The sequence below is a fragment of the Pelophylax lessonae genome (assembly GCF_965119305.1).
Source record: "Pelophylax lessonae genome assembly, chromosome: 10".
In the NCBI taxonomy this organism is placed as follows: Eukaryota; Metazoa; Chordata; class Amphibia; order Anura; family Ranidae; genus Pelophylax; species Pelophylax lessonae.
The window spans coordinates 125,429,519-125,451,134 of NC_138777.1; the positions used below are offsets into that span (position 1 = coordinate 125,429,519).

A 21,616-nucleotide genomic window follows, 5' to 3' on the forward strand; every position below is an offset into this window, starting at 1 on the left:
TGAGGGTACACCCCAAAAGAGTGAGAAAGAGCAAAAATGGAACAATGGGTGGGTAAGGTCGGTATCCATTGCTATTCTGCATAAGGTACGGAAAAGTCCCGTGGGATCCATGCCTGGTTCATTTTAATGAACGTGAGCTTGTCCACATTGTCTCTGGACAGGCGGCTGCGCTTGTCTGTTATAACGCCCCCAGCCGTGCTAAATACCCGTTCAGATAATACACTGGCTGCAGGGCACGCCAGCACCTCCAAGGCGTAAAGGGCAAGCTCAAGCCATGTGCCCAATTTGGAGACCCAGAAGTTGAAGGGGGCAGACCCGTCATTCACTACATGTAGGCGTGTGCACACATACTGCTCCACCATGTTGGTAAAATGCTGCCTCCTGCTAAGACGTTCCATCTGAGCTGCTGGTGCTGCTGTTTGTTGTGGCGTGCTGACAAAGCTTTTCCACATTTCGGCCATGCTAACCCTGCCTTCTGAGGTGCTGGCGGTGCCCTGGTTGCGTTGGCGACCTCCTCCTCCTCCTCCTCTGCCTTGTGCTTCCACTGTGGCCCCGCTGTCAGATGGGAATGCCAGCAGCATGGCGTCTACCAGCGTGCGCTTGTACTCGCGCATCTTGCGATCGCGCTCCAGTGAGTGAATTAAGGACGGTACGTTGTCCTTGTAACGGGGATCCAGCAGCGTGGCCACCCAGTAATCAGCACAAGTTAGAATGTGGGCAACTCGGCGGTCGTTGTGGAGACACTGCAGCATGTAATCGCTCATGTGTGCCAGGCTGCCCAGAGGCAACGAAAGGCTGTCCTCTGTGGGAGGTGTATCGTCCGTGTCCTCTGTATCCCCCCAGCCACGCACCAGTGATGGCCATGAGCTGGCCTGGGTGCCACCCTGCTGTGAACATGGTTCCATCTCCTCCTCCAGCTCCTCCTCCTCCTCATCCTCCTCATCCTCCAGAACTGTGCCCCTGCTGGACAATTGCGTCCCTGGCGTTTGCGTGTGCAGGAACCCACCCTCGGAGCCCCTTGCGAATGACTGCCCTGAAAGCCTTGGAAATGTTTCCTCTTCATCCTCCTCCTCCTCCTCATCCTGTGCCACATCCTCTTCCATCATCGCCCGAATTGTTTTTTCAAGGAGGCATAGAAGTGGGATAGTTAAGCTGAGAACGGCGTCATTGCCACTGGCCATGTTGGTGGAGTACTCAAAACAGCGCAACAAGGCACACAGGTCTCGCATGGAGGCCCAGTTAAATTAAATAGCGGAATAGAAAATATGATCCAAAAAAAGTGTATGTATATCACACGTACACAACCACACTGGGCCCCAATTACTATTGTTTGTACCCCTAAAAGGCTAGATGAGGAGTAGGGGGAGTATGGAACAGGCAGCACCCTCAAACCTTCAGAAGTATGAGATGAACCCCAACAACTTGGAAAGGTGGATCTCTCTCACACGTACCAACACAGACTATCCCCCAATTTAACTGATCCCCAAAGGTTTTTGATTAAATAGCGGAATAGAAAATATGATCCAAAAAAAGTGTATGTATATCACACGTACACAACCACACTAGGCCCCAATTACTATTGTTTGTACCCCTAAAAGGCTAGATGAGGAGTAGGGGGAGTATGGAACAGGCAGCACCCTCAAACCTTCAGAAGTATGAGATGAACCCCAACAACTTGGAAAGGTGGATCTCTCTCACACGTACCGACACAGACTATCCCGCAATTCAATTGATCCTCAAAGGTTTTTATTGAATAGCGGAATAGGAAATATGATCAAAAAAAGTGTATGTATCTCGCACGTACACAACCACACTAGGCCCCAATTACTATTGTTTGTACCCCTAAAAGGCTAGATGAGGAGTAGGGGGGGTATGGAACAGGCAGCACCCTCAAACCTTCAGAAGTATGAGATGAACCCCAACAACTTGGAAAGGTGGATCTCTCTCACACGTACCGACACAGACTATCCCCCAATTTAACTGATCCCCAAAGGTTTTTGATTAAATAGCGGAATAGAAAATATGATCCCAAAAAAGTGTATGTATATCACACGTACACAACCACACTGGGCCCCAATTACTATTGTTTGTACCCCTAAAAGGCTAGATGAGGAGTAGGGGGAGTATGGAACAGGCAGCACCCTCAAACCTTCAGAAGTATGAGATGAACCCCAACAACTTGGAAAGGTGGATCTCTCTCACACGTACCAACACAGACTATCCCCCAATTTAACTGATCCCCAAAGGTTTTTGATTAAATAGCGGAATAGAAAATATGATCCAAAAAAAGTGTATGTATATCACACGTACACAACCACACTAGGCCCCAATTACTATTGTTTGTACCCCTAAAAGGCTAGATGAGGAGTAGGGGGAGTATGGAACAGGCAGCACCCTCAAACCTTCAGAAGTATGAGATGAACCCCAACAACTTGGAAAGGTGGATCTCTCTCACACGTACCGACACAGACTATCCCGCAATTCAATTGATCCTCAAAGGTTTTTATTGAATAGCGGAATAGGAAATATGATCAAAAAAAGTGTATGTATCTCGCACGTACACAACCACACTAGGCCCCAATTACTATTGTTTGTACCCCTAAAAGGCTAGATGAGGAGTAGGGGGAGTATGGAACAGGCAGCACCCTCAAACCTTCAGAAGTATGAGATGAACCCCAACAACTTGGAAAGGTGGATCTCTCTCACACGTACCGACACAGACTATCCCCCAATTTAACTGATCCCCAAAGGTTTTTGATTAAATAGCGGAATAGAAAATATGATCCAAAAAAAGTGTATGTATATCACACGTACACAACCACACTAGGCCCCAATTACTATTGTTTGTACCCCTAAAAGGCTAGGAGTAGGGGGAGTATGGAACAGGCAGCACCCTCAAACCTTCAGAAGTATGAGATGAACCCCAACAACTTGGAAAGGTGGATCTCTCTCACACGTACCAACACAGACTATCCCCCAATTTAACTGATCCCCAAAGGTTTTTGATTAAATAGCGGAATAGAAAATATGATCCCAAAAAAGTGTATGTATATCACACGTACACAACCACACTAGGCCCCAATTACTATTGTTTGTACCCCTAAAAGGCTAGGAGTAGGGGGAGTATGGAACAGGCAGCACCCTCAAACCTTCAGAAGTATGAGATGAACCCCAACAACTTGGAAAGGTGGATCTCTCTCACACGTACCAACACAGACTATCCCCCAATTTAACTGATCCCCAAAGGTTTTTGATTAAATAGCGGAATAGAAAATATGATCCCAAAAAAGTGTATGTATATCACACGTACACAACCACACTAGGCCCCAATTACTATTGTTTGTACCCCTAAAAGGCTAGGAGTAGGGGGAGTATGGAACAGGCAGCACCCTCAAACCTTCAGAAGTATGAGATGAACCCCAACAACTTGGAAAGGTGGATCTCTCTCACACGTACCAACACAGACTATCCCCCAATTTAACTGATCCCCAAAGGTTTTTGATTAAATAGCGGAATAGAAAATATGATCCCAAAAAAGTGTATGTATATCACACGTACACAACCACACTAGGCCCCAATTACTATTGTTTGTACCCCTAAAAGGCTAGGAGTAGGGGGAGTATGGAACAGGCAGCACCCTCAAACCTTCAGAAGTATGAGATGAACCCCAACAACTTGGAAAGGTGGATCTCTCTCACACGTACCAACACAGACTATCCCCCAATTTAACTGATCCCCAAAGGTTTTTGATTAAATAGCGGAATAGAAAATATGATCCCAAAAAAGTGTATGTATATCACACGTACACAACCACACTAGGCCCCAATTACTATTGTTTGTACCCCTAAAAGGCTAGATGAGGAGTAGGGGGAGTATGGAACAGGCAGCACCCTCAAACCTTCAGAAGTATGAGATTGTGTTCACTGTACCCCACAAAGATTGAGTTCACTGCACCCCACAATGATTGTGTTCACTGCACCCCACAAAGATTGTGTTCACTGCACCTCACAAAGATTGTGTTCACTGTACCCCCCAAAGATTGTGTTCACTGCACCCCACAAAGATTCTGTTCACTGTACCCCACAAAGATTGTGTTCACTGCACCCCAAAAAGATTGTGTTCACTGCACCCCAAAAAGGATGTTGTTCACTGCACCCCAAAAAGGATGTTGTTCACTCCACCCCAAAAAGATTGTGTTCACTGCACCCCACAAAGATTGTGTTCACTGCACCCCAAAAAGATTGTGTTCACTGCACCCCAAAAATGATTTTGTTCACTGCACCCCAAAAAGGATTTTGTTCACTGCACCCCAAAAAGGATGTTGTTCACTCCACCCCAAAAAGATTGTGTTCACTGCACCCCAAAAAGATTGTGTTCACTGCACCCCACAAAGGATTTTGTTCACTGCACCCCAAAAAGATTGTGTTCACTGCACCCCAAAAAGGATGTTGTTCACTGCACCCCAAAAAGGATTTTGTTCACTGCACCCCAAAAAGATTGTGTTCACTGCACCCCACAAAGGATTTTGTTCACTGCACCCCACAAAGATTGTGTTCACTGCACACCAAAAAGGATTGTGTTCACTGCACCCCAAAAAGATTTTGTTCACTGCACCCCAAAAAGATTGTGTTCACTGCAGCCCAAAAAGATTGTGTTCACTGCAGCCCAAAAAGATTGTGTTCACTGCAGCCCAAAAAGATTGTGTTCACTGCAGCTCACACACAGAAAAATGGATGTGGATCACTGACACCTGCCTATCTCCAATCCCACACCACACAGCAATATCGATTGTAGTTTGTAGAACACAGTTTCCCTAAAATTCAGCAGACTCTGTCCCTAACAGGATTGAGAAGAGATCGTAGATCAGGATTGAGTGCAGACCCCACCCCCCACACAGCAATATCGATTGTAGTTTGTAGAAGACACTGACCCTATAATTCAGCAGACTCTATCCCTAAAATGCCTACAACTCGCCCTGCCTAAACACTCCGACCTGTCCCTCAATTCTATCCGGACACAAATGGTTTTTTCCTGCCTATCTTTCCCTAATCAGCAGCCAGCACGTTGATGTGTGCTCTGTCCCTGAATCTAAGCAGCATAATGACGCCGCTGCGGCTGCCTCGAACTTATAAAGACTTGGTCACATGCTTCAGACGGCCAATCACAGCTACTGAGACATTTGCAGGCATGGCTGGGATGGCTTAAGGCACACCAGTTAAACGATTGTTGATTGGCTGTTGAAAGCCCGCCATGAAAAGAGCGCCAAAGCATGCAAAACCCGGAAATAAAACGACCGAACACGGATTTTTACCCGAACATACAGTAAAGTGTCCGTGTCCGTGTTCGGGTACAAAAAATCCAATTATTCGGTACGAACACGAATAATACAGTCCGTGTTCGCTCAACACTACTCCTCACTGCTCGGCCTCTCACGGAGCCATTGACGAACCACGCCCCACCAGGCTACTGAATCTAGCTCATTTGATGAGCTTGTCCAGAAAAGTGTTTTTTTTTTTTTTTTTTTTAAATAACCCAGAAGGCCACCCCTACCCCCTCCCCCACCGGCATGTGGAAGGTAACATCTCCTTGTCTCTGGAGCCCACAGTCAGCGATAGGGTCCATATGAATACAGAAACGTGGTACAGCAAGCATGGGCAGAGACATTACACCTGCTTAATGGTCCTCTGAATAACTATTGGCCTTATCTGGTGAATCCCCAGTGCCATCAGTCCTGACCAAATGACTAAGAGCCTATGCAACAGCCCATGCAAATCATTGCCATGCTATTTTGCACTTGGTATGCCTGGGGCAGGAGCCAAACTGGGGCTGAGAATTTCTCTGTATTTAGGAGACAGGCTGATCTCTATCCATCTTGTGCCAGGAAAGGTCAAGTGTGAAAATGGCACAAAACGTGATGTCCCCGTTGTCCCTATGGCAGGGAAAATTCATATACATAGAAAAAAAAAAAAGAAGGAAAATGTAGGGCGCTCTGAAAAAAAGAACTAGCCAGAGGGATGTCTACAATAAAAGGAAGGCTCAATTTTTGTAAATAGTTTAGATGCTTGATGGATATGGATACAAACACTGGGCTGCACTCCAGGATAGAAGCAGGCTCTAATGAAAGCAGGAGAGAAAGGGAGGCACCTCTAAGTGCAGTATCACAACAAAATTTATTAGGCTATTAAAAACACACTTACAAAATGGATGTAGAAGAAAGGCTCATCGATTTAAAAACAAATCCAGCAGGAACTCATCACAAAATAATCCCGGTGAAAGGGATCCTGATCTGGCCAGCAGAGGGGAATAATCAGTAGAGATTGTGACTGGACAGCCGCACTGCCTGGGCCAGCGTGTAAAGCATAAGCCAGAAATTACATCAGCAGGAAGCAGCCTGGGCCAGCGTGGAACGCAGCTCTGACTCTGACATTAGGGAGGTGGGATGTGTTTCTGAGCTTCTGATTGGCTCCTTCTTCTTGTTGTGGGAACTAGGAGCCAAAGTATGTGGGTATATACTGTGTGTGTGTGTGTGTGTGTGTATATATATATATATATATATATAATGTGGAGGGGCAGGGTAATTGGTGGGTGTTTGGGCAGGGTAATTGGTGGGTGTTTGGGCAGGGTAATTGATGGGTGTATGGGCAGGGTAATTGGTGGGTGTATGGGCGGGAACATTAATCTGGAACAAATGCCAACTGCTCTGTATGCAGATAATATACACAGGAGGCACCAATTTATAAAAGTATTACAAAAGTGAAAGGGAAAAAAGAAAAACACTATAAAGGAGTAAAATAAAATAAAAAGCCAGAATAACATATATAAATGCTAGTAAAAAAGAAAAATTAAATATAACATTACAATGGACATACAAATGATTAAGAATGTGTATGCAAGATGCAGACTACTGCGGGACTATTACAATGTGTATATTATTTTATAGGGCCATATCATACGTAGGGGGATAATATAAAATAAAAAAATATATATGTGCACAATGATCAGTAACACGTACTATGAAAATATATCTTGGGGAAACGCAATAAAAAAAAAACAAAAAAAAAAAAATGCCACAACATGTGCACAATGATCAGTGACGCATACTATGAAAGTACATCTAGATGACACGCAATAAATAAAAAAAGGGGGGGGGGAGAAAGTATATGTGCTCGAAGATCATATGCGATTATATTAATCAAAGTAATTAAAGTAATTAATGTATTGATTTCCAACTCTTCATTTAATCAACCAGGAGTGAGAACATCTAGAGAATAAATCCAGTATGTCTCCTTTTAACATAACTTGCGGAATTGCTCCGCAGAGGGAAGACCTTAAGACATGGCCTCAATGACCCATACTTTTAAACCTGAAATATTCCAGAAAATGTTTAGGCATGCTATGTTTGTCCTTACTGTCAGTGATAAGGCGTCGGTGCTTGCCAAATCACTTTGGCAAAGGCCTTACAGTTTGGCTAGCATAGAAGAGGCTGCAACAGAGGCAGTACACTACATGGTCAGATGAGCATGTGTGGCATTCCTTGATGGAATAAGTCTTGCCCTTGACACAAAAATCCTTCTGTCCATGCTGGACGAATCTACAGGTCTTGCAAAGAGGTTTTCGGCACTGGTGCATGCTGGTTATAGCTAGAAAAGTAGGAATAGAATGTCCTGGCGGCAAAGGTTTATCTTTAAACTTACTGGGTGCCAACTTACTTTTTATGCTAGGAGCTTTCCTATATGTAAACCTGAGTCTGTCAGGTGGGGTGGATAATAGGTGCTGGTCCTGTAGAAGTAGGGACCAATGTTCTCATATGATGTGCTCCATTTGCCTATGGCGAGAATGGAACTGGGTAATAACCGTATCTTCTTGTTCTTAGTCTTGGAGGAACAGCGTGCCAGGGGAATGGTATCCTTGTATAAAGATCATACGGTTTCAACAATATCAGTAGGGAAACCTTTTTCAAGAAATTTTATCTTTTTAGGATCTCACTCTGGATATGGTAATTTGTTGTAGTGCAATTATTTTTAAGTCTACAGAATTTACTTTTAGGGATGTTGTCAAGCCATCGAGGATGGTGACGGCTTTTATAATAAAGGAAAGAATTCCCTGCTGTTGGCTTGGTATGATTTTTCACATGGATTTGGTTTCCAACATGGTATAATTCCAAATCGAGAAAAGCCAAATTATCACTGTCCATGAGACCCGGTTCACACTGATGCGAGTGCCGGGTTCGCATGTAATGTCGGAGCGCACTGCTCCGACATTACATGCGATCAGCTGTGCGGTGCGAGTTTAGCCATACAGTTTGTATGGCTAAATTCGCATCGCACCCGGTGCAAACACGCACAGGAGGCATTTTTGCAGCCGCATCAGGATCGGATCGCACAGCGGTTCACACTTGTGCGATCCCATCCTGTGCGAACTGCACGATCGCACTGCGATATGCGATCAAACTGGGGGTGTCGTTAAGATTACATTGACACCCCCAGCGGATCGCATATGGCAGTGTGAACTGCCGGGGGTGCGTGTGCGATGCGGGAAAAGGCTGCGAATTCGCAGCCTTCCCGCATCGCAATAGTGTGACCCGAGCCTAACTGTCGAAAAGGACAGACCCATATCGGTATTATTGCAGTGCGCTGCAAATTCTGAGACCAAGGAGTTGCTGCCATCCCAGAATTATAATGACCTTGTCAATATACCTGCCATAAAACACGATGTTGGATGAAAAGGGGGTGTTCTGCCAAATGTGTGAGGACTCCCATAAATCCATGGTAAAATTGGCATAAGACAGGGCAAAATTAGCTCCCCTGGCAGTCCCAGTGACGTGTAGATAGAAATCGCCATTGAATTTAAAATAGTTAGTGAGTGAGGCAGAATGACGTAGCCTCTAAAAAAAAAAAAAACATTGGCCTGTCTGGGATTGAGCATGGGATTTTCACATAAAAAAGGTTGTATAGCATGAAGTCCAACATCGTGAGGTATGGACGTGTATATAGACTGAACATGGATAACAGGGTTCCTAGATGTAAGGGGAGAGAAGTCCTAGTAAATGTGTACCGTCTCTAATCTATGATTGCAAGTTGGCGATTGGTTGAAGGAACTGATCTATATATTGGGAAAACCCATTAATGATACTCTCCATGGTGGCCGCTATGGGTCGTCCTGGAGGGATAATGGAGTTCCTATGGACCTTTGGTAAGTGGTAAAAGTAGGGAGTATAGTGGAAATTTCTGACCAAAAAAAGAGGCTTCTTGCTGGGTGATTATATGATTGTTAAGGGCCTGGGTGACAAGACTAGTGGCCTCAGACGTAAACAAAGGTAATGGGTCTGCACGTAATTTGGTATAAGTAGTGGTGTCTGTGTGCCTCTGAAATATAATCCAATCGGTTTTGTACCACTATACCCCCTCCTTTATCAGCTGGCTTGATGACCAAATCATGGTTTTTAGCAGGGGTGTCCAAAGATTTATTTTCGGCCGAGGTGAGGTTGTGTACTCTATTATCCTTGGCTGAAGCACACATCTCCAGAAGGTCTGAATACACCATACCATAAAATACATCAATACAGGAACCTTTTGGATTGAGTGGGATAAAAAGTTGATTATGGCCTAAATTTAGTGTATTTGTATAGGTGGAGAGCTCATGAGATGCTGGGTGTACAAAGTATTATTACTGTCGCTATCATCTAAAAAAGATGGGTGGTACTGACTACTATGGTCCTCATTATCATGATAGAGTTCATCCAGTAAAGCTAAACAGATGGAATCATTTTATATGGTCTTGGATGTATCATTCAATGGGGGGTCTGAGGAAGTGGCAGGTCCCTTGTTTTTAATAGACTGTATATTAAAAGTATTTTTAAGGTCAGGGAGCAAATAAACCTATTTAAATTTTGAACAGGAGAAAAGGGTTGGGTGGAACAGACGGTGCAAAATCGAAGCCTCGATTTAAAAGAGAGATCTCATCAGTAGTGAGGATATGAGTGGAAAGATTGAAAATGTTTACTGTACTCACTTTTTTTCCTGGGATCTGGACTGAGAATGACCGCCTCTTCCCCCTACATCCTCTGCCATATGTTTTCTTTTTCGTGGCTTGGTCTGAGGGAGTTCCAACACTAAAAAAGGGACTGCAGAGGAATTGACTAGAGGGTTCATGATATTTGATGGGTCTGGGATAGTATTGGATTCAAAAGAGATAGGGAGGCTTGATGTAGGGTGCTGTACGGTACTGCAAGTGGGCATGGACTTCATCCTGTTGGTCAGGTAGGCAGATGGGGGAAAAAAGTTGGCGCAATCAGACAGTGTGGGTAGCTGCCGCAGTGTCACCTGTGGGCAGAAAATGGGGGGCAATCCGATGGCTGTGCACTGGGATGGCTGCAGGCTTGTAAAGGGTGAAGTAACCCTGTAAGATACCAAGAAGAGAGAGAGAGAGAGAGCCCAGCGCCGATCTGAGTGTAGCACAGCAGTACTTCCCCCCATTGATTTTAGATGCCTGCTTTTATCTACCTCTTGTGAGTAGCTTTGTAATTTGTGTGTCATTAAAGTACTGCTGTGCTACACTCAGATCGGCGCTGGGCTCTCTCTCTCTCTCTCTTCATCCTGTTGGTAGCGCCCCTAATATGATTAGAAGACGATGAGAATGACCCAAGAACAATATTCTGAGATGTGGGTCCATGACAAATAATGGGGGCCAAAAAAAGGGAGATTTTTTAGGAGATATTTGTTTAGGACTGTGACATCTCTTCTTTTTTAATTTGGAGATAGGTTTGGGTGGTGACCTATTATTAGAAATGAAAGTGTCAGAGAAACGGCCATGCTGCAAATGGCAACTCCGCCAGTACTTCCAATGGCCGCAATGGACTCAGGCCATAGACTAATTCACTGGCCTATAAAAGGACTCTGCTCAGCCCATCAGATTGCTGGATTGTCTTCAGCTCTTCCTGTTTCCTGAGCATTGCTACTTCCTGGATTCCATTTTGACCCGGCTTGTTCCTGATCTGTCTGCTCTCTCTCCTGGCTTTGACCCTCGGCTTCGTCTGACCATCCCTGCTCCAGTTTGGCTCTCCCGTTATCTGATCTCGGCTTGGCTCACGGACTTGCTTCCTGTCTACCTGCCCTCCAGTACCTGATCTTGGCTTTCCCACGGACTTGTCTACTTCTGGCCTTCCTGCTATACCTTTGGCTTGTACCTGTTGCAGCTTCCTGCCGAGCCCTGTGTTTGACCCCCGGCCGGTCTTACACCTACTGCCTGGTTGTTCCTGGTTCCTCCTTGGACTGTCTGGTGTATTCCTGCCCAGCACTCTGCTAGAGACCGCCTGTCTACCATCAGGACCCTGCCGGCAACCAGTGCTTCTGTGGGCGATACACCCTCTGTCTCAACCCCAGGGGTGTGCCGCACTCAGCTGCAAGGGGAGCCCTCTCGGCCTCGGATCAGGTACGTGACAGACTGTTTTGGGGGCCCTGTAGTAGATACTTTATGTGTAATATGAACTATATAAATATAGGTAAGGGGGAAATACGGGTCTTTACCCAAATATGGGTCTGAGTAGCGCGTTTCCATGAAAATATTCATTATGCAATCCTAATTCATATACATGCTTTTTCTGGAAAACATCCTCAACTTGGTGGTGCATTGGTTTGTGGATAGGTACCCTGGCTTCTATGATTTCCTGCAGTAGGCCAGAAGAATGTGCCATACACAGTAACTGCTTGGATGGTTAATATTCAAGGGCAACATGAATATTAATGGTGATGGCTTCTTAGATTCTCCAATGAGTATGAAACGATGGGACAGAGGAAGAGAGAACACCACTGTCTAAGCATAGCAATAGTGAGTAAACTGGTAAACAATAATCAAATGGTAGGTAAGCAAATTAATACACACAGCATATCAATAGACAACCTGCAACAGCATCAGCACATGACAGCTTTTTAGATTCTCCAATGAGCATAAAACGATAAGAGAGAGAGAGAGCACCACTGTCTAAGCGAAATGATCCCATTGGTGTTCCTGCTGGAGCAAACACTGCTTGGGCAATAGTCAAAAAACTGCTGACACAGGAGCAGGAGGAAGAAGACCTCCTACTGTCTGACAGCCCACTTTATCCATACTCAGGCTTCCAGGGGTAAGTTATCCTCTTCTCAAACACCAGAAATTGTACATGGGGGGAGTGAGATGGTTGGGGACTAGAGATGGGTGAACAGTTTGGCCCAAGCATAAATTTGGGCCGAACATTGGCTGTTGGCCCATTCAACGAACACCCAAATTGTCAGGGCGCTCAAACGTTTGTTCGGTCTGCCAAATGACCACAATGCACAGCCCCACTGCACAGTGCATTGGAAACCCTGATTGGCTAAGCAATGAAAGCTTTGCCCAATCAGGGCACAGAGCACTGTCCAGAGCCATGATTAGAGAAGGTATCATTACTTGACTCTATTACATGACTCTATCCAATCATGGCTGATTGTTCTTAGTTCCGCCCCACACTATAAAAATATTCTCCCCATAGCGGTCATTTGCAGTGTGATATTGACGTGGAGAGCTCTGTCCAGCCCCGCTAACAAGTTAGCGTGCTATAGTGTACTATTGTGTTTCTATTGTCAGTGTACAATATTAGTTTAGTGTTAATCTAGTGATAGTTCTGTGTGAGTATATTGTGAGCATGCATTTTTACTTTAGTGTCAGTTTTCTTTGTCAGGGCAGGTTTCCTGCAGTATATATCAGTGCATTACTGCACGTTTAACGCAGTACCTATCCGTGCGTTACTGCACGTTTAACGCAGTACATATCCGTGCGTTACTGCACATTTAACCACTTAAAGACTGCTCGCCGCAGTTATACTGGGGCAGGCAGCCGCTGCAGCGCGAACCATCGTAACTATGCGCCGTTACACTCAGGAGGCTAGGGGGTGCCGACGCACGGGTCAGACGGCTCCGATTGCCGCCTGACACCCGCGATCACTCCCCGCTGAGAGAGAAGAACGGTCAGCTGTTGTAAACACAGCTGACCGTTCTTCTCCCTGGAATCATCATAGAGCCCCTGTGATCCTTCTATAAAGGAACACAGGTCTCTATGGTCATTTCACAAGCCACGCCCCCCCGCACAGTTAGACTCACTCCCCTAGGCTCACATTTAACCCCTTGATCACCCACGTTAACCCCTTCCCTGCCAGTGTCATTATTACAGTAACAGTACATATTTTTAGCACCGACTACTGTAATAATGTCACTGGTCCACCCAAAAGTGTCAAAAATGTCCGATCTGTGCGCCGCAATGTCGCAGTCCTGTTTGTGTTAGCTGTTTGTGTACCTTAGAAAGTCTTATCCAAGCTGGACAATCAGCTTCTTCCTGTTCTTCACCGACAACGCTATCTACCTTTTTATCTGAATTTGCTAAGCTGTCTTTCACTTAATGAAAAAGGTTGTCAGTCTTTCTTAGACAGACATGCCTAACCCTGCCCAGCCCCACCCTCATCCCTCCTATACTACAGAACATGATCCCCTCCTGTCTTTATAGCCTCGTTTAGACTAGCAACTTCTCCTTAGAGGGAGAAGGGGGTCACATATATGAAAGACATAAAGGTACAAAGGAACGTTTTTGAAAGTTTAGAAGAATACAGATCAATTTCTATTGCTCATTTTATGTGAGTAATGAGTTTTAGTCCCTGTGTCTACTAGTTTGACGAAGTCATGCAACTTTGGACACACAAAGTCACATGACAAGTCACAGCTCATTGAGTTCATCCCATTCCCATTTTTGCGAATTTGAAAATCAGCAACTTTGAAAATGTGCCTGCACTACTTTGATGCGACTTTGATCCAGAGAGTGCGACTTTGGAGTGCGACTTTGGAGTGCGACTTTGGAGTGCGACTTTGGAGTGCGACTTTGATCGAGAGTGTAAAGTTGGATCAAATCTGCACTCAAAGTAGTGCAGGTACCTTTTCAAAGTCGCTGATTTTCAAAGTCGCATAGATGGGAACTGGTGCCATTGAAATCAATGAGCTGGGACTTGTCATGCGACTTTGTGTGTCCAAAGTCGCATGATAATTTGCACTAGTGGAAACGTAGATTTAGTGTGGTTGCCTGTACTATGATCATTGTAGACTGTGAGCTGAGACCCCAGAGCACTTTCAGCTACACTGACAACCCCCCCCCCTCCCCCGTGTCCACTTCCTTCTCCTATGGTAGTCTTCATTCAAAGCCCAGCACAGCTAAACTGTATGTGTGCACCTCCCCCCCCCTCCCCCACCCCTGTGTCCTATGTGAATTATTTTTTCATTTTATCATGAATTAGGATGTACAATGCATCCTTACTGATGAGATACCCCTGGGCCGGAACCTATGATCAACTCCTCCTATTCTGTATACTCCCACTGGCTACACAGGAACAGTGCCCCTCCCTGTTAATGATATCAATAGCTTTCAGTAACCACACCCACTTGCTGCTCTTGGACTCAGAAAGAAGAGGAATTTAAGTCATGTGAAAACACTGAAAACTGCAAAATAAAGATAGAAAAACTGGGATTTTTGCATTTTGACACATAAGGCTGAACTCCGCTTACAATAATGATTGATGGGGAGAATTTAAGGTATTAGGCTGTACTTCCGCTTTAATGCAGTATATAGCAGTGCGTTTCTGTGCGTTTAACCCAGTATATATCAGTGCCTTACTGCAAGTTTAATGCATTATTTATCCGTGCTTACTGCACATTTAACGCAGTATATATCAGTGCACTACTGCACGTTTAATGCAGTATATATCTGTGCATTACTGCATGTATAAAGCAGTATATAGCCGTGCAGCACCTTGCAGCAGTTCCTTGCAGCATGTCTGCCAGTAGCACACCACCAGCTATAGACTACAGAGGGCAAATTTCTCTGCCCCATCTGCTGCAATGAAAAAAAAAAAAAAAACGTGACTGTCACCCACATGCCCAGCATCTAAATTCAATCTTTTCAAAGCGGATGGCTTTACAACTCCTGCCTTTCTGTCTTGTGGATTCTGCCCCTTTCTGTAAATATACAGAATGTACTGTACCACAATGGCAGGTTCCCAGACGCTATTTCTTTTCGCGTAAGGCTATTCCAGCTCTCTACCATCACATGGAAGGCATTTTTGTGCCATCGTTGGGCAAGGCAGTCAGCCCCAAGATCCACGTTACTGCTGACATGTGGTTCCGCAAGCATAGTCAGGAACAATATATTTTGTTCACAGCACACTGGGTAACTCTGCTTGCAATTCTGAAGGATGCAGGACAGGGCTCAGTGCTGCAGCTTGTTGTGCCACATCTACATACAGCTAATGGTGTAGCTTTTCCCCCTCCTCCTACTCCTCCACGGCCTCCTCTGCTGAAATGTCCTATAAACTACAAGTACTCCCTAGGCATTTAAGTGTGTTAGCTGGTCTGTCTAGGGAAAAGGAGCCACACTGGAGCAGAGATTCTGGCAGCTCTGGAGGGGCAGGCCCAGAGGTAGTTCACGCCATGCCAGCTGGAGCCAGGAATGGTGGTGTGCGATATTGCCAAAAAACCTCCTGACCGCCCTTTAGATAGGGAAAGTTGACACCTGTGCCATGCATTTTTTTTAAATAGGTACCCAGGTTTGGAAGATCTGCTGAATCAGGCCAGAAGAGTCTGTAGCCATTTCAGGCAGTCATGCAGTAGTTCAATAATAACTGATCCTGTTATTCGAGATACTTTTTTTTTAAATAATATGCTTTGTGTCAGACTTCAAATGTGGCCTACTATAAAAGTTGAACTGCTATGCATGTAGTGTGGATTACATTGCTTCCTTTTTTACAGTGTAATATATTGACGGTGTGTCCCTCTCAAAATGTGTCCTACTCCAGCTGACTGTCTAATATTTCTGCTTTGTGTGCCTAACAATCAACTGTAATTAAAAAAAAAATAAAAAGTCAATGGGAAAGGGACTTCGACATGCAATTCCATACCTCGGAGTGGCAAAAGGCGTTGACCAACACATATGTGGCTAATAAATGTGCGGGTTTGTGGGAACCGACTCATAAACTGAATCTGCGATGGTACCTTACTCACCAACGCATTGCGAAGTTCTCACAACACATCTCCATTGTGTTGGAGGGGATGTGGGAAATTAGGCACCCTTTTTCATATGCTGTGGACATGCCAAAAAATATCGAGCTACAGGAATGGCATCTCGAACATAATTTCTGATATCATAGGATCCTCCTTCTCATTGACCCCTCCATTGGCACTCTGCTCCCTGGGTATAGACAAAACACCTAGACATCTCCAAACTTTGCTCACCCACATACTGCTGGCGGCGACACTGGAAACATCTTGATGCTCCTAAAGTCTGTGACGCTGTCCAAACTATCCAAACACACGCTATGTATGAACTCCATGTTTGTCTCGTCTGTAAGCAAATACCAGACTGCATATTTGGCCTGGGAACCTTGGACTATTAGACATCCCCCTAGTGTTTCCTAATATTTTTGAGTTACATGAGACTGTGACGTCTAACCCCCTTCCCTACCCCCCAATTTTTGTGCCCGACAGTTTCAAGTCGGTACACTTCTACCTACCTGTTGGACAGACACGACCAACCAACTAGGCACACAACGTCTCTGCTATTCTGAATCCACATCTACCTGCTATGACACGTCCCTCTCTGGCCACATGTGAGAGATCGGGGAGGGTGTGTGTGTCAGGTTTTCCAGAAGCTTCTGACTCTGTGCCTTTTTGAGTATGGTGTCCTTTTTCATTAGGTTTATGCTGTAATGCTGTTTTATGTGCTTTTAACCATTGCATTTTGTTATGTGCATCCCATGCATTGTTATGTTCACGTGTTATCTGTGTTTTTAAAAACCCAATACAAATTTATTACAATTAAAAAAATAAAACGTGCCTCTTTACTCACTCCTCAAAGGTAGCCTACTAAAGATAATGTCACATGTCTCTGTAGTATTTTGGATTTTGTCTGATACGCTGTATAATTTTTAAGTTTTAATTTCTGGATAAAAAATGCCTTGTTTCTCACTATTTAAATGTGGCCTACATAAAAGGCTTACATGATGTGTAGCATGTCTCTGCACATCCACTGTACATACATGTTTCACTGCAAATTTTATATCTGGCTAAAACTGCATTGTCTCTCCTAAAATGAAGCGCATCTCTTTAATATTTCTGCTTTATGTCTTTGACATAATCCACTGTAAATTTTATTTAAGTTTTTTTAAAAACCGGCCTTGTTTCTCCTTCCTACATCGCATCGCCAATCAAGCTGCTTACATACTCTCCAGTTCCTGTGCTGTATGTCTAACAATTGTCTCTGAAATATGGCTCTGTATTTTTTAATATTTTAATATTTCTCATCTATGAAATTTGGGGTTGTGGCATTTGAGGTGTTTTTGTGCACTCTGTGTTGACGTTTTTTCAAAATGTCAACACAGAGCCACTATTTGCAAATTGTTAGAAAGTTTGAGGATTTAGCTTTATTTAATTTAAATTTGAGTGTAAACTTTGTTACATTTTAGATCTGTTCCATCTACTACTTCAAGAGTTCAATTCTTTGACCTATTACTGCTAGATAAAAACATCTGTAACAGCAAAAACAACCTGAAATCTGAGATTCTTTTTTATCAAGTTACAATTAATCAGATAGTAGTGCTGCTGCTTTATGTAAGCCAAGAAATGATTCATAATTAAAATGTATGCACACAAATTATGTGATGCCAGAATACAGTGTAATTGATATTGTCCTTGAGAATCCTACAGTTCTTTAAGCATATAGCTTTAAAACATCCCCGAAGCATGTCATTTTATGTCGCATAAAAAGGACACCACAGAACGGTATTTATGAAAATGATGTTTTGCATTAGTACGTGTCCTCCATTAAAGCCCAGCTTCCTGTGCTCTTTGTCTTTCAATTCCTTGACCATTAGCTTGAAAAATAAATAAAACTGATCCTAAAATTTACCTCCTATTGACTTCAGTTAAGTTCACATTAAAGTTGGCAGATTTTAGCATTAGTTCTAGCAAATCTGAGCCAAAGCACATCTGTTCATTACTAAGGAGGAGAGATCTCATTGAGGTGAACTGGAGCTGAAGACAATGAAAATAATACAATATCCTATGAAGGTGAAAAGCAGAGACCATATTGGACAAAGAGGAGGTTCTTGATCACAAAACAACCATATGTTAGTGTAAAAATCAGGTCAGTGCTGATAAGATTGTGACCCTTCTGTCCCAAGGTGATGGCCACAGCACAGGCTACCTTTCATGATAAGGTCAAGGATCAAACAGGTGTTTGTAACAATGACAATACTAGGCTTAAATTCCAATGCTCCTAGTGGGGGCCAAAAAGTGGGAGCATTGTGTGGGACCCCTTGAAAGTACGAAGTTGTGAAAAAACAGACAGGAAAGACACCTGAATGATGATGCTAAAAGCTAAATGTTGTTCTGCCCCAAGTGCAAGAAAGAACACCAAAAAGATACCTGGGGAAACCCTCAAAGACTTAAACCAGTGAAAAACAAGTCTTGCTATGTGATGATAAAGCTTATGGGAAGTCGATTTAAGAGCCTTAGAGCATGGCTGGGATAACAAATCACAATGCCCCTGTTTTCCAGAACCTAGGTTTCAATAATTAGGCTGGCACAACCAGCAGGTTAAAGGCAAGGTGAAAGATCAATCCTTGGGATAACATATCTGGCCAATCAAGTAGAGGCCACGTGACAGGTAACAGACAAGCAAAATAGAGCACGTTATAAGCTGATTCCTATTGTGGCACACCTTTGGGCTTGATCCCGAGCAGTGCTGCCTGCGTCTATAGACACAGACAGTGAGGCGCGGCCCTGTCCCCACTCCCTCTTCACAGGATTTGACTGACACTAATGGGAGCAAATGGTCAGCAAAGCCTATGAGAGCAGGGAGAAGAAGAGGGAAATGCTGCAGACGGGTGTGCTGGATGGAGATCAGGCTCAGGTAGGTATAAGGGGCGATACACATACTGAAACATTTTGTATACAATAGAGATCAAAATATCCCACTAGCCACGCAAAAATTATATATAAACGTGTGTGCATTCAAACACTGTGAAATTAATCACATAATAGCATATAGAAGGGGATTGGGGTGCTCATCTGGGCTCTGGTGTTGTCCGCGATGATATCCTGGACCGCCCGAGAGACACCGCTGTTCACCCGATCAATCCACTGGTACGTCGTCTGGCCATCGCGGACAACACCAGAGCCCACGTGAGCACCCCAATCCCCTTCTATGTGCTTTACAAGATATGTTAACTGTACGTACAATATTAGAGGATAATTGACTTTAATAAAGGGTATAAATGTCATTATACTAGTGGGGCCCTTTCTGTTCTCTTTCATATAACGGGATTTCATCTGGTCATCCTATTATCACTATTCTTTAATGATCTGTGAACACTGCACTAGTGGATGAGAACTGTTTATATTATATATAATTTTTCACCCATTGGAGTGACACAAAGTGGAAACTGACTATTTTTCACTTGTTTATTATGGTTTAATGATTTTTTACAGTGGAAGTTACTTTTGCTTGTCATTTTATTCTTGATTAATTTCAGTGTTTGAATGCACACACATATTTATATATATTTTTTGCGCGGCTAGTTGGGATATTTTGATCACTATTGTATATTGATTTATTTTTAAAGCTGCGGCACCATTTGTTGATTGCTTCACTTTCCTACACAGTAGTTGGAAGCAGGACCTGATTTATTAGCATGAGAGCCAGCCTGATTTTAGTTTGAAACATTTTTTACCCTAATGCATTAGGATAAAAAATATTAAGCTTTACAACCAATTTAAAGTTTTTATATAATGTTTATTATTTTATGCAGCTAGTGTGTCTTTGTGAGTAACATGTACTTATTTATAGCTTGAACATTCTGTAATTTAGACATTTCAATGCATATAAAAATGGATAATACCCGTCTGTAAACACAAGTCCAAAGCAGTGTACCAATGAACCGGTTCCTAAAAATGGCTGAAGGAAGGAAAGGAAACTCCATAAAATGGCCCAACTCTTTATTGAATGATCACACAGCAAAAGATAGGGACATTTAGAAGCCACGCAGGACCCTCCCATCAGGATATCTTTTGCTATGATGTGATCATTTAATAAAGCATTGGACCCTTCTGTGGCGTTTCCCGGGATGCTGCTGACATATTCTTTGCCTTTTGTAAACAAAATCACATGCTTCAAGTTCTAATCTTCCGCTTGTTAAATCAGATTGAATTCACAATTGAAACAACTTACCATAAAGGTCTTGGATTCCACTGATATCATCTTGTGAGAGGCGGAAGTTTTTAGTGTAGGTATAAATTGGGGCCATTAAAGCACCTGGGTCATCAGAATGTTCCAATCCAAGAGCATGTCCAAACTCATGAGCAGCCACAAGAAACAGACTGTAACCTGAAAAAGAAAAACCTAATAATGAGATTTTGATTTTTCCAGTGTATTTCCCTTTGTGTGGAGCATTCAGTATAACCAATGGGGGTAGATTTACTAAAGGCAGATAGCCTGTACACTTTGCAAGTACAGCTGCACTCATTTCCCCAGAGATTAGTAACATTGTAAAGCTCTGCTTATTTCCATCAGCTAAACACAAGCAAGCAAAAAAAGCAAACATTTTGTTTTTGTTTTTTTCCCTGCACCTGATTGGGTTTTCTTTTTACCAAGTGAAGCTTTACCACACTTTCATTTACTAAGATAATGAGTGCAACTGCACTTGTAGAGGGCAACTACAAGTTGACAGTCGAGTTGCCCTTCGCAAATCCACCCCATTATGTTTGCCATTTAGTATTAATGGTTTCCTGCACTTTGCATATGGCTCTTTGCATTATCAAAAACTGTCAAAGAGCATGGTTATAAAACATTTGCTGGCACATCAGCCTACAGCTGATGGTCACATTTACCATATTGTAAGGCAATGAATGCGCTCTTAAGAAATGTGACAGCTGACAAGTGCACAGTGAATGTTACTGTTTTAGTAAGATGTCAGTTAAGCATTGAAGAAGACTGTTCAGTAAATTTAGCCCATTAAATGACTAACTAGTGGGAAAATATCTTCAAGAACCCCCAAATTTAATTCTGGGATCTGCAGGTAATTATTTTAACAGATGGTGTCAAAGTGCTTGCATCCTAAATAAGAAAGAGATTATGCCAATGTAACCTGCATTAAAGGTGTGCCAGAAAAAACACTGCCGTCCAAAAAGAACTGTAGAACTAGATAACAGTTTGTCATTGAACATTTTATGAAAGATCATGCCTTTTAAAGTACGTGTTTTGAACTGATGGATCAAAGAAAGAGTTCTTTAGCCAAAATAGATATGTTTGGCACAAACTAAAGAAATCATTTTGGGAGCAGAGAACCTCATTCCAACTGTTAAACATGGTAGAGGAAAAGGTACTGTTTGAGGTTGCTTCACTGCTTAGAGCCTGGGCAAAATAAATCCTATAATATCACATCCTTGATGTTTGAAAGTTGAAGTTCAGGCCGAAGTGGATTTTTCAACAAAATAATGATCTGTAGAACACTAGAAAATCCACAAAAAAATTGGCTCAAGAAGAAATGGAGGGTGATTGACTGGCCTGGTCA

At 43.4% G+C, this 21,616-nt stretch overlaps 1 protein-coding gene across 1 annotated transcript in view; it reads right to left on the reverse strand.

Moving 5' to 3' along the window:
* Positions 1 to 21,616, reverse strand: part of MMP2 (matrix metallopeptidase 2) — a 317,663-nt gene that overhangs the window by 114,559 nt on the left and 181,488 nt on the right. Inside the window, exon 8 of the mRNA XM_082270399.1 lies at positions 20,275 to 20,430. Within this exon, the coding sequence (XP_082126525.1) occupies positions 20,275 to 20,430 (156 nt within the window). The remainder of the gene's footprint in view (positions 1 to 20,274; positions 20,431 to 21,616) is intronic.